General features: G+C 44.5%; 1 protein-coding gene across 3 annotated transcripts; it reads left to right on the plus strand.

Annotated features, from left to right (window-relative positions):
• The first annotated feature begins 135 nt into the window (after positions 1–135).
• DCLRE1B (DNA cross-link repair 1B) lies at positions 136–8,706 on the plus strand. 3 transcript variants are annotated; one of them, XM_059901152.1, is made up of 6 exons: positions 136–601; positions 1,221–1,386; positions 1,867–2,049; positions 4,413–6,426; positions 7,863–7,990; positions 8,398–8,706. In XM_059901152.1, the coding sequence occupies exons 1-4, from the start codon at positions 413–415 to the stop codon at positions 5,492–5,494; spliced, it is 1,620 nt and encodes a 539-aa protein (XP_059757135.1). In that variant the 5' UTR covers positions 136–412; the 3' UTR covers positions 5,495–6,426; positions 7,863–7,990; positions 8,398–8,706. The 3 variants fall into 3 exon arrangements, with proteins under 3 accessions (XP_059757135.1, XP_059757134.1, XP_059757136.1); XM_059901151.1 differs by lacking the exon at positions 7,863–7,990; XM_059901153.1 differs by lacking the exon at positions 7,863–7,990 and having other exon boundaries at positions 4,413–6,313.
• Positions 8,707–12,292: the final 3,586 nt, after the last annotated feature.

Below are 12,292 nucleotides of genomic sequence, written 5' to 3' on the forward strand. Positions count from 1 at the left end.
CCGACCTTAGGGTGCCCTTCCCCCAACCTCTCACCTCCCGGCGCCGCTGCGCGGCTTCCTCTGGCGGAGCGGCGGCGGGCAATCGGAAATCGTCTACTTCCGCCTGTCTCCGCCCAGCAGCGCGCGCTTTGAGACCGGGGCCTCGGCCCCTGGTCCCGCGCGCCAGGGGGAGTGGCGCTCCGTTGGGCGCCTTCTGTGGTTTGCGATTCCACCCCTAGACTCCCACCAGCACGGTCACTTCCTTCTTTCTGCCCAGTCTAGTCACTCATTCCCCCACTGAGCTGGCTTTCCTTACGGTCTCTGGCCCTGTTCTTGCCCCAGCATGACTTTTTTCAGGGCGCCGTTGTAGGAGCCTCCCGCAGGAGCTCTGTTCCCATGAAGATCCCACTGGTGACTCTCCAACCCCGCCACCATGAACGGGGTCTTGATCCCTCAAACGCCCATCGCTGTGGACTTTTGGAGCCTGCGCCGGGCTGGCTCCGCCCGGCTCTTCTTCTTGTCCCACATGCACTCGGACCACACCGTGGGTCTCTCTAGCACCTGGACCCGGCCCCTCTACTGCTCCCCAGTCACCGCTTACCTCTTGCACCGTCACCGACAGGTATGGGGGGCTGGAGTCGGCCTCCGAGAGTTGGTCCCGGCAGCTGGGTGGGGACTTCCGATCTGTCACAGCCTTGGAGTCATAGAGTTGGGGCCAGGAAGACTGATTTTTACAAAAGCGAGAACCCAGAATGCATCTTTAGCCCAGAATAGGAGTGTGGTTTCCAACTGGCCGGCTTGGGATGTTTGAGTGATAAATTGGGGAGGACTTTTAGTCCAGCCAAGGAAATTGTTCCTACCTCTTCACATAAGCTAGGCCAGTGTTTCCCAAACTTGCCTCATCATAAGAATCCACCCAATGTGCTGAGTAAAATACAGATTCTCCAGCGCCTCCCTTCTCCCCCATCTGATTCAGTAGACATAGCTAGCGCAGGTCGTGGAAATCTGGTTGGATTTTTTTTCAACAGGTGCCCCCCAAAGGATTATTATGATTTGGAAAGTTTGAGAATCGCTGACAAGACTTGTTTTCTGGACTCTTAATTGAAACTTGTATGAAGGGTGAGGTAGAGGGTGGGAAGAGGAAGGGAGGATTGTTTGGGAATCCCCATCACAGCTTCTGATCTACGGATGTATCAGGGAGGGGAGTCTGTGTTCCTTGGGATGACCAACTGTTTCCTCAGGTATCTAAGCAGTGGATCCGAGCCCTGGAGGTTGGTGAGAGCCATGTCCTGCCTCTAGATGAAGTTGGGCGAGAGACCATGACTGTAACCCTCATCGATGCCAATCACTGCCCTGGCTCTGTCATGTTTCTCTTTGAAGGATACTTTGGAACCATCCTCTACACAGGTGGGTTTCCGGAGGGGTCCTTTCCACTTTCCCAGCCTAGACACTACTTTTTTTTGGGGGGCCAAGCCCCACGGTTTGCGGGATCTTAGTTCCCCAGCCAGGGCGGAACCTGCCCTCTCGGCAGTGAAAGCGCGGAGTCCTAACCACCGGACCGCCAGGGAATTCCCAACACTACTTTTCTTGAGCATCTTTGACTCATAGTAGAAGTCTGGAGACCTCCTAGCTTCATGCCACATGAGCACAGTGACCCTTTCTCAACTGATTTCCCACTCTTTAGGGGTATGAACTTTGCAAAGAATCATGAAAAAACAGGAGCACGATGGAGACATTTCCACAAAGAAGCTGTACTACATTCATCATTGCTAGACTCTAGTTTTTTCCAACAGGCCAGTAGACAAATGCCCATTGTTGGAATTGGGAGAGGCTTGTCTTCTATACTTTTGTCTCTGACTGTCTGCCTCCCATATATTCTTCTTCCAGGTGATTTTCGGTATACACCGTCCATGCTGAAGGAGCCAGCCCTGAGACTGGGGAAACAGATTCATACCTTATACCTAGACAACACCAATTGCAACCCAGCCCTGGTTCTTCCTTCCAAAGAAGAAGCTGCCCGCCAGATTGTTGAGCTCATTCGAAAGCACCCACAACATAACATAAAGATTGGTGAGGGCTTTCCTTTCCTTTTTTTCTCACTCATGGAGCTAGTGAATCTAGGTTCTTTGGAGTGTCTCACATCTTTCAGGGTTGTGCAGATGTCCTTTTCTCCATGAAATCTACCCTGACCTTTTTATTTAAAATTACAATCTGCCCACCATCTCTACTCCCACATTCCCAACTCCTGATCCCCTAAACCAATTCAACTTTTTCATAGCACTCGTCAATTTCCCATATACTCCATATGTTTTAATATACTGTTGCTTATTGTTGATTGTCTATCCCCACTTTCCCTGCCACACACACACACACACACACACACACACACACACATATTCCTTGAGGGTGTGGATGGAGGTGGGAAGAAGTCTTATGTGTTTGTGGAACAGAGAAGCAGCAGTATGACAGGTGCACAGTGGTTGAGGAGGCTGGAAAGGCTGGAGGGGCTGAAGTGCCTGTAAGCCATTTTGAACTTGATCCTAAATGCAACCATTGCTCTTAGGATAAAGAGCTATTGCAGGGTTTTAAGTAGGAGAGGGACACTATTGCCCTTATCACCTTACAGTGTATTCCATAATTTACGTATTTATTGTATTTAATTTTTATTATTTGTCTCCCTGTGTTAGAATGTAAATTTCACAATAGACAGGCTCTTTGTTTCACTTATGGATATATCCCAGATGCCTAGGTTAATGCCTGATAGAGGCATTCGGTAAATATTTGTTAGCAAGTGAATGAAGTTTATCAGAATGTAGATATTCAGGGGAGTGTTCTTGCAATTAGATACATTGAAAACCCAGCTGTCTGCTTGTTCTAGTGACTCCACAACAGTACAAAACATTTTGGGATTCTTGGAATTGCCTTTTGGGATAGTTTATAAAAATCCATTTTTATTTTTAAAAATGTAATAGATTTAGTTCCAAATGATTTTTTTGATTGTTTCCAAAATTGTAGTAAATCCACAAAAGGAAAAAAATTTGCCACCATGATGAACATTTTAAAAGGATATGCCCCAACTTTGAAAGGAGTTTCAAAATAGGTTTAAACAAAGGCATTGAAAAAAAAAATTGTATACCTTCCAGAGTGACTACCAAATTGATGGAGAGATATTCCCTCTCAGGATTGCTTGACTACTTATGAAGAAATATCAGTCCTAACTATTCTTGGAGTTTTCAACGCAGAGTTTTCCCAGAGAAGCACAGCTGGCTAGTAGGGTACTGTAGTAGGGCTTGATTAATTTTGCAGATATACAATAATCCCCTACTGTGTGCCAAGTATTCTGATAGGCAGTGGGAATAGAAAAAAATGAATAAAATATGAGGGCTTATAGTCTAGTAGTAAAGGGCCTAGAAGAGGTAAAATAAAAGGCAGGAGGATAGGGAGAGAGAAAAGAAAATCAGCTACCTTTGTGCCCAAAGAGTGAGATTTTGAACCATGATGAGGAATAAGGTGGATATAAAGGAAATATAGATTCTTTAAAGGAGTTCACAGTCTGGTTGTAGACTTGAAATACACCTTCAGAAAAGGTCTGAGAACAACTACTTAAACAACATTTCCCATATCTGTTACCATAACCACTACCCAAATTCAGGCCTCCATTTCTTTCTCTATAAGTACTATTTGGGCCTTCTAACTGGTACTTCTGCTTTCAGTATATTCTCATGCAGGTCTTTGAATAATACTGCTGCCACTTTTTTTTTCTAAAGTCCTGCTCTGATCCTATGAATCCTATAATTAGAATTAGCCATTTTCCTGCTTGCAACTCCTTAATGACTCACCTTCACTTACAGAATTAAATCCAAGCTCCCTAGCAGTACATACAAAGCCCCCTATTTTATGGCCCTTGCTCACCTCTCTAGTGTCATTTCTTACCAGTTTCTTTGTACCTTAGTAACACTGAAATGACCTCTCTTAAAATGTTCTCTACCATCCCCTTCCCTTGCCAGATTAACTTGCACCCATCATTTAGGACTTATCTAAGTTGTCATTTTCAGGGAGCTATCCCTAACTCTATCAACTGGTAGATGTTTTTCTGTGCCCTCATAATACTGTGTGCATGTCTGTAGCATGCATTGTTTCTGGGTCCCCAAATAGATTACACTCCTTGAGGACTGAGATTTTTGTTTGTTTTCACGGTGCCTAACACCTGATAGATGCTTTCCTTTGTTGAACTGAATAAATGAGTGGATTCTGTGCTAAACTTCTCTCTACCCCATCCTCCATATACCTCAGCTGAAATGCCACCTCCTTCCCGATAGACAGTCAGGGGGTAGTCCCATTAATTTTGTGTATTTCTGTTAAACATCTGGTTGACTTATTAGCTTCATCCTCTTCCTTCTCTTACTTTCCCCAATCCCTTGAACATTATTCAGGACTCTATAGCCTGGGAAAAGAGTCACTGCTGGAGCAGCTGGCCCTGGAGTTTCAGACCTGGGTGGTATTGAGTCCTCGGCGCCTGGAGTTGGTGCAGCTGCTGGGCTTGGCAGATGTGTTCACAGTGGAGGAGAAGGCTGGCCGCATCCATGCCGTGGACCACATGGAGATCTGCCATTCCGCTATGCTGCGTTGGAACCAGACCCACCCTACCATTGCTATCCTCCCCACCAGCCGGAAAATCTACCGTTCCCACCCCGATATCCACATCATCCCTTACTCTGACCATTCCTCCTACCCTGAGCTCCGTGCCTTTGTCGAAGCACTGAGGCCTTGCCAGGTGGTGCCCATTGTCAGGCGACAACCCTGTAGGGACTACTTTCAGGACAGCCTGAGCCCCAGGCTCTCTGTGCCTCTGATTCCAGACTCTGTACAGCAATACATGAGTTCCTCCTCTAGAAATCCAAGTTTTCTCTGGCTGTTGTTAGAAAGGAAGCTAAAGAGACTGAGAACCCAGGGTGTCGTGTTTGAATCCCTTGAGGAAAATGCTGATCACTCTCAAGCTGACAGGGACTCGAAGAAGACCAAGAATGAGAACCTTTCTGGGGAGCTTGAGAAGCAGCCCTCCCACCATCCTTTGAAGATCAAGAAGCAGTCGTTCCCGGACGTCTGCAACAAAGAATGGGAGGGGGCAGTCCCTTCCTCCGAGTCCCAGAAGATGGTGACTGTATTGACTGCCCCCTCGGGTTTTTCAGTGCACTTAAGGTCTACAGATAAAGAATTTCCCTCTCCGGAAACTGGGGAGGAAATCGGTGTAGGGCCCTACTTGGTACCCAGGGGAGACAATGCGGGCTCAGCAGCCACAGGGAACCAGAGAGCCTGGATGGGCCAGGATTCTCCCCAGTCTCACAGCAGCAAGGCTGCTCCTCTTCTGGCCCCTGAGTACAGGGGCCTGGCACTCAAATACCTTCTGACTCCAGTGAACTTTCTCCAGGCAGGGTTCTCTTCCAGGGGCTTTGACCAGCAAGCGGAAAAATACCATCAACTCTTGCTCAAGTACAGACAGGAGAGTATAGAATGACAACCTTGTTTTGATTCAACACTGCACTTTTTTTTTTTTTTTTTAACTCATCAAGAGTTATTTTCAAAGTTAGCACTCTTTGTATTTCTGCCACTAACAAATGGCAGTGCCACATCAACACTGCACTTTTGAAGATAGTGGCTGATGGCTTATTTGGGGCCTTACTTTTCTGTGGTACATGCCCACCCTGTAACAAGACTTCTCAAAGCGTGTTCATTGGAATCCTAGTGCCTATGGAATCTTTAGTTCTATAATTGACTTGTGTTTAAGAAACACTTTACATTATAACCCCTTTACAGTATATGTGATCACATTAAATGTTCTGGGAAGTCCTGCATTAATTTAATCTTTTTAACTTTGTTTAACCCAGTATTTCTCCAAACTTTTTTTTTTTTTGGCTGTGTGGCATACAGGATCTTAGTTCCCTGATCAGGGATCGAACCCGCGCCCCCTACAGTGGAAGCAGAGTCCTAACCACTCTCCAGACTTTTTGAACATGCAGTCCTCTTGTGTGGCTGCAGAAAGCGATAAAGAGTCTGATCAGAAAGGACCAGTTTATTCCCATTGTTTTGTGTGTCATGTGTCATTCCCCATGTCCCCTTCTGTCTCTTCCTAGATAAAAGTCCCTAGGGAGTTCTGTTTTTTAATTTAGGAACTGTGGTGCAGGAGGATAAAGTGGCCCAGGCAGCATGTTCCAATCCTGAAGGTCACTGATTTGCTGTGACCCCATCCAAGTCACTTCCTGTCTCTGCCTCTGGGAGGGAACAGGAAGTGATGAAGATCCTTGAAAAACTGGAGAAAATTTCCACCTCTGCCTCGGTGAGAGTTTGCAGTTAGTGTCCCTGAGGACCTACCTGGAAGAGAGCCAGCTGGGGGACTGGGCACCCCTCACCAAGGCAGTATCTGGAACCCTGCCAAACACTAGGCTTTGGGTAAGATGGGCCTCCCCGCTGCCTAGAGGCCCTGACTATTTGGCTGAAGTAAGGTTACAAAAGGTCAAATGTGCTGCCAGATAGTCCTGATTGTTCACACAGCTGGGATATTTGCTGCCCCCCTCCACCCAGTATCCCCTCCCTTCCATCCTTGGGTTGAGTAGGGAGCTGGAGGACATAGCCTGTTTGTTTTAGTATCCAGGGCAGAGACCAAGGAGCCAGCTGGTGGAAGGGGTGAGGGTGTGCAGTTCTGCCCTGACCTTCTGCTCACAGCCTGACAAAATGCCAACCAATAAGCAGGACAGCAGATACCACAGTCACAGAGGGCACAGGCATGTGGAGCTGGGCACATGGATAAAAACTGTTTCACAATGGAGCTTCAAGCCTTCACAATGAAGAAGCCTCTGATTCTTGTCCAGGGGGCCGGAAATTGTCTACTTCTGGAGAAAGACATGAAGAGTTTAGAAAGCAAAATAAGGCCTTTCTCTTAGGCAAGCTGTATACAGCTCTGTTTTGTCAGTGGCCTCCCATGGGCCCACTAGGAGCCATAGCAGGTGAGGCATGTGGGGTAGCAGGGGGCATGGGCCCTGTCCTGGGCTTGAATCCAGGGTACCTGGGCAAATAGAGATATCAGGCTTCCATAGCAGAGCCTCAGTTTCTCGTCTGTAAACCAGGGACTGAGGTACCTACCTCTCCTGATTGCTTTGAAGGTTAGATAATTGGTAAAATTCCTAGCTCAGTGCCTATCACGTGATGGATATTTCAAATATTGGTTCTCTCAGCCTCTGGTTCTTTAAAAAAAAAATTATTCTCTTTATAAAATAAGAAACTTTGGAAGTCATACAAAATATAAAGAAGAAAAAAATCAGAATTCCTCCATGTAGATCAATTGTTTTCTTCTAGTCTTTTTCTGTGCATGTAAACATATTAAATATATAATTTTTTTTCCAAATTGGGGTAATACTGTATATAGTTTTATATCCTACAGTTTACTTTCTTAATATCTTAAGCATTTTCTTGTATCATTAAATATTATTCAAAATGTCATTTTAATAGTTGTATAATACCCTATCATATGGGTATACCTTAATTAAAACTGTTTGTTTTATTCAGCATTTTGTGTGCTCTTTTTTTCACAATTATACATATTACAATGAACATTCTTATGCATATATCATGGCATTTGTGTTTATTTTCTTGGAGTAAATTACTGGAAGTGGGATAACAGTTTTAAGTTTTTTTAATTTATTGAAGTATAGTTGAGTTCCAGTGTTGTGTTAATCTCTACTGTACAGCAGAGCGATTCCGTTATACATATATATACATTCTTTTCCATATTCTTTTCCATTATGGTTGAATATAGTTCCCTGTGCTATATAGTAGGACCTTGTTTATCCATTCTCTATATAATAGTTTGCATCTGCTAATCCCAACAGGCTTAAGTTCTTGATGCAAATTGTGCCCAGTGCCCTCCAGAAAGGTTTCCTTACTATCCTTTCTGCAGAAGAGGATAGCATTAAAATACCTTGAAGACTCATTAAGTTCAAATGGTGTCATTAGAATGGTATGTGTCAACACGTGGAAAATCATCTTGTGTGCTATGTTAATATTTACTAAGCTGTGTGGGCAAGGCTTAGCCTGACTTCATCTGGGAGCGTCTAGCTGTCTCACTTCTGTGCTACTCGAAGGTGGCTGGGAGAGATAAGGTAGTCTTCAGTACAAGGGCCCCCAGATGCGAGTTATCTTCTAGCAGCAAGGAAACCTGTCAACTCTTGGCACGTGCTGTGTCACACGTATTACTATAGAATACCTTCCATATAGAAGCGGGATCTATATGAATTCAGATGGGGGGGGGGGAGGTAGAAGCAAAGGGCTTTGAGGAATTTAGTTGTTGGTGGCATGTCTCTGTATTAATAATGGGAAGGGACTTCCCTGGTGGCACAGTGCTTAAGAATCTGCCTGTCAATGCAGGGAACATGGGTTCGAGCCCGGGTCCGGGAAGATCCCACATGCCGCGGAGGACCCCACGTACCGCGGAGCAACTAAGCCAGTGCGCCACAACTACTGAGCCTGCGCTCTAGAGCCAGCGAGCCATAACTACTGAGCCCGCATGCCACAGCTACTGAAGCCCGCACTCCTAGAGCCCGCGCTCCGCAACGAGAAGCCACCGCAATGAGAAGCCTGCGCACCACGACGAAGAGTAGCCCCCACTCGCCGCACCTAGAGAAAAGCCCGCGCGCAGCAACGAAGACCCAGTGCAGCCATAAGTATAAATAAATTAAATTTTAAAAAAAAAGAAATAATGGTAAGATTTCATACTATTCTAAATTAAATTTGTCTGGCTTATAATAGAGATTGGCAGTTGTCTTGTTTGTTTCATTTCTCAACACTCCCTCATATAAACATGCTGCATTGCTATATCTTTAAGAAGCCAATATAATTTATTTTTAGAATCTAAGGATGACCCCATAGATCTATGAAGATCTTGCAATGAAGCTTGAAGTTACTGGGAGAAAGGAAGTTCCCTAGAGATCAATTAGTTATTTGCTTCATGATCTGTGGGAAAACTTGTACTTTTCCACAAGGAGACTGACAGTGATTTAAGTCCCTTTAGGGAAGAAAATCTGCCTGACTGGCCTTGGGGAACCATCTCTTACTCCTGACCCAGACTACCCTTTGTGGTAGGAAATAGAAGATAAGTGAGTCCACTTGTTCAAGAAAAGGGATTTAGACCTGGGTTCTCTATCTCAAGTCCACCCCCAGGGAGACAGTTCTCTCTGCATTCTTGGAGTGGTTCATAAGCAGGAGAAATTCCAACTGGAGGTCCATTTAAAAGAAAAATTATTTTACTGAAGTATAACTGATTTCCAATGTTGTGTGAATTTCTACTGTAGAGCAAAGTGATTCAGTTATACATATATATATATGTATAAGTATATATACATACATATATACATATATGTATGTATATATACGTATACATATATATATATATATATATATACACATTCTTTTTCATATTCTTTTCCATTATGGTTTATCACAGGATATTGAATATAGTTCCCTGTATGTGCATGTATTTTCAATGCTATCACTAGTGAGTAACTGTCAGTCCATAACCTGTTCCCACCTCTCACCCTCTCTAACCACCACCACCACAAGCTGTTTTGTCTTGGGTTCATGGCACTTCCCTCTTTCTCTTCCATAGGATATCCCACCTACATCACTACAGAATGATTCTGCTTGCCCTTATTAGTATCTGTATCTACAGTTGCCCGTGGGCGATTCTCATCCTCAGAATGGTTAAGCTTGTCTTTATTTTGGCCACAATGCTTTTATTTAGATACACCCTCCCACCTTGACTATCTCATTCCTGGGTAACTTTCTCTTCTTTGACCACATCCTGGACCCACCAGATCACAGAAAGTTCCCAGATTCTTGGGCTTGGTTCTTTCCCTAAACGGATAGCTCATTGAATCATCTTTCAATCACACAAAACTTCTGGTTAGCCTTGGGTTAGTGTTTCCCTTGCAGTATCCACATATTTAAAACACTATTGTATTAGGGCTATCTAACCAGTCCTAACTCTTCCCATCAATTTATAATAACTTTGGGGAGTGGAGGATGAAGTCTGTCCCCAGTGCTACAACCCCATCCTTAATGTGCTCACTGAAAGGTGTGCTTCTAAGAAGCCAAGAAAATTGGGTCAAGCTCACTCACCCTACTAACCAGGCTCTGTAGAAACAAAGCATGAGGGTGAGACCAGATGCCTGGTGCTTAGGGAGTCCGGAATATAAGGTTTGGAGAAAACCTGCTAAAAGGTCTGAGCACCCAAAATTCCGAAATTGCAAGCAGGGGTTCCCCTGCCAGCCAACAATGCTCTAACACCAGTTGGGTGTCCTATAATTCAACTCAGTTCTGACACTATCTACTCGGAGAGGGCATCAGATCTCACAGACTAAGCCTTCAGTCTCACAAGACTGTCCCCGCCACCACTTGAGATGCCCATCACAAGTCCAGGTTATCATCTGTGCTTCTGACCCATTACTATAGATTGGAGGTTTCAATGACCCCCTCTTTGGGTTTGATTAATTTGCTACAGCAACTCACAGAACTCAGAGAAACATTTTACTCACTAGATCATCAGTTTATTATAAAAGGATGTAACTCAGGAACAGCCAGATGGAAGCAATGCATAGGGTAAAGGATGTGGGAAAGGGCCAGGAGTTTTCACCCTCTCTGAGTGCCACTCTCTCCATATCTCCACCTGTTCACTTCCTCTTTCAGAACTCTGTCTTCATCCTGGATGACTTCAACATTCTGGCCTCTCAGTTTCTTTGACCTCCTCATCTCCAAAGACCTTATTTCCCTCTCTCTACCTTACCACCCTGTCGTTATCATAAGTTATCCTACATCTGAAATCTCAAATTTAAACCCTCTTTTCTCCCAGCTTATCTGCACAAGTACCCTCATTGCCAATGTTTTACTGTTCGTAAGCCCTCTCTGAGCTTCACTTTCTACCTTGACTGGACTGTATGCTACAATCCATCAATATAATATCACTCCCTTGCTCTCTTTCACTCAAACTTGCCTTGAAAAACTCCAATTCTGGATAAATCATAATATCTATCTACTCTTTGCCTGCACTAGAGCAGCTAGATGTTGCTGGAGAAATCATTCAACCAGGCTGACTGGTTTCATTTTAAAGTCATGATCTCATACATCAGAATGGCGTTCCATACTGCTGAGTAACCCTATTATGTGTCTCTAGTAAGCTTGGTTTCCTATTCTCCCTTTCTTGTTGCTTTCCCCTCCTACCCGCACTACCATCTGTCAGTATATCCTGTTGACTCTACCTTGAAACATATCCTGAATCTTATTTCTTTTCACCATCTTCACCGCTACCACCCTTGTCCAAGCAACCTTTGTCTCTTGTCTGAGTTCTTCAGTAGCCTCTTAAATGTTCTCCCTGCTTCCAACACTGTCCCCCTCCTCTCCAAATACACAAGTAGAGTCCCCACAGCAGCCATGACATAAATCATAGCATGTTACTTCTCTGCTCAAATCCTCCAATGGCTTTCCAGCTCACTCAGAATAAAAACCAAAGTTCTCCTGGTGGTCTGCATGGCGCCCACAATCTGCCGGCTCCTCTCCTCCTCCTCTCCCACACACTTCACTTACTCTGCTCCAGGCACACTGACCTCCTTGCAGTTACTCCAATGTGCCCAGTAAGCACTCACCTCACTTCTTCCCTCTCCCTACCATCTTTTCCACCCAGGATACCCACGTGGCTCCCTCACCTCCTTCAAGGTTTTGCTCAGTGAGGCTATTCCTGATCATCTTATTTAAAATTACAACCACCTTGCCTGCCACTCCCTCTTTCCCTGCCTTGCTTTTTCTCCATAGAGCACTTTACATATGAAATCATTTACCTATTGAGGTTAGTGTGTGCCTCACTGTACTGGAATGTAAACTCCAGGGCTCTTTTATTTTTATTTTTTTGTCTGTTTTGTTCACTATTTCATCCCTACTGTCTAGAACACATAGCAGGTTCTTAATGATAAACATTGGGTGAATGAATAAATGAATCATTGGAGGAATGGATGGATTGCACATCCTTTAGGCAATCCTTCCTCAATAAATACTATTTCTCTCCAAGAGGGAATAAAGCAGAGTTCATAGCCCTCAAGGGGCTGACAACCATTGAATGTTTAGTTTGGCAGATACTGTATAAATATTATCTCTATAACTTGCAACTATCCTGTGTGAAAACTAGTGTCCATAAATCCCTTCATTCATTTGTTCATTCAACAAATATTTATTGAATGCCTACTATGTGCCAGGCATGTGTTCCAGACATTGAGGA

This window comes from Balaenoptera ricei, chromosome 1, assembly GCF_028023285.1.
Source record: "Balaenoptera ricei isolate mBalRic1 chromosome 1, mBalRic1.hap2, whole genome shotgun sequence".
Taxonomy (NCBI): Eukaryota; Metazoa; Chordata; class Mammalia; order Artiodactyla; family Balaenopteridae; genus Balaenoptera; species Balaenoptera ricei.

What these genes read in the sequence shown, in the direction of transcription:
- DCLRE1B (XM_059901152.1), top strand. Translation starts at nt 413, where the DNA reads ATGAACGGGGTCTTGATCCCTCAAACGCCCATCGCTGTGGACTTTTGG. An exon ending in TGGAACCATCCTCTACACAG is followed by an intron (nt 1,387 to 1,866) that starts GTGGGTTTCCGG and finishes TTCTTCTTCCAG; the next exon opens with GTGATTTTCGGTATACACCG. An exon ending in ACAACATAACATAAAGATTG is followed by an intron (nt 2,050 to 4,412) that starts GTGAGGGCTTTC and finishes AACATTATTCAG; the next exon opens with GACTCTATAGCCTGGGAAAA.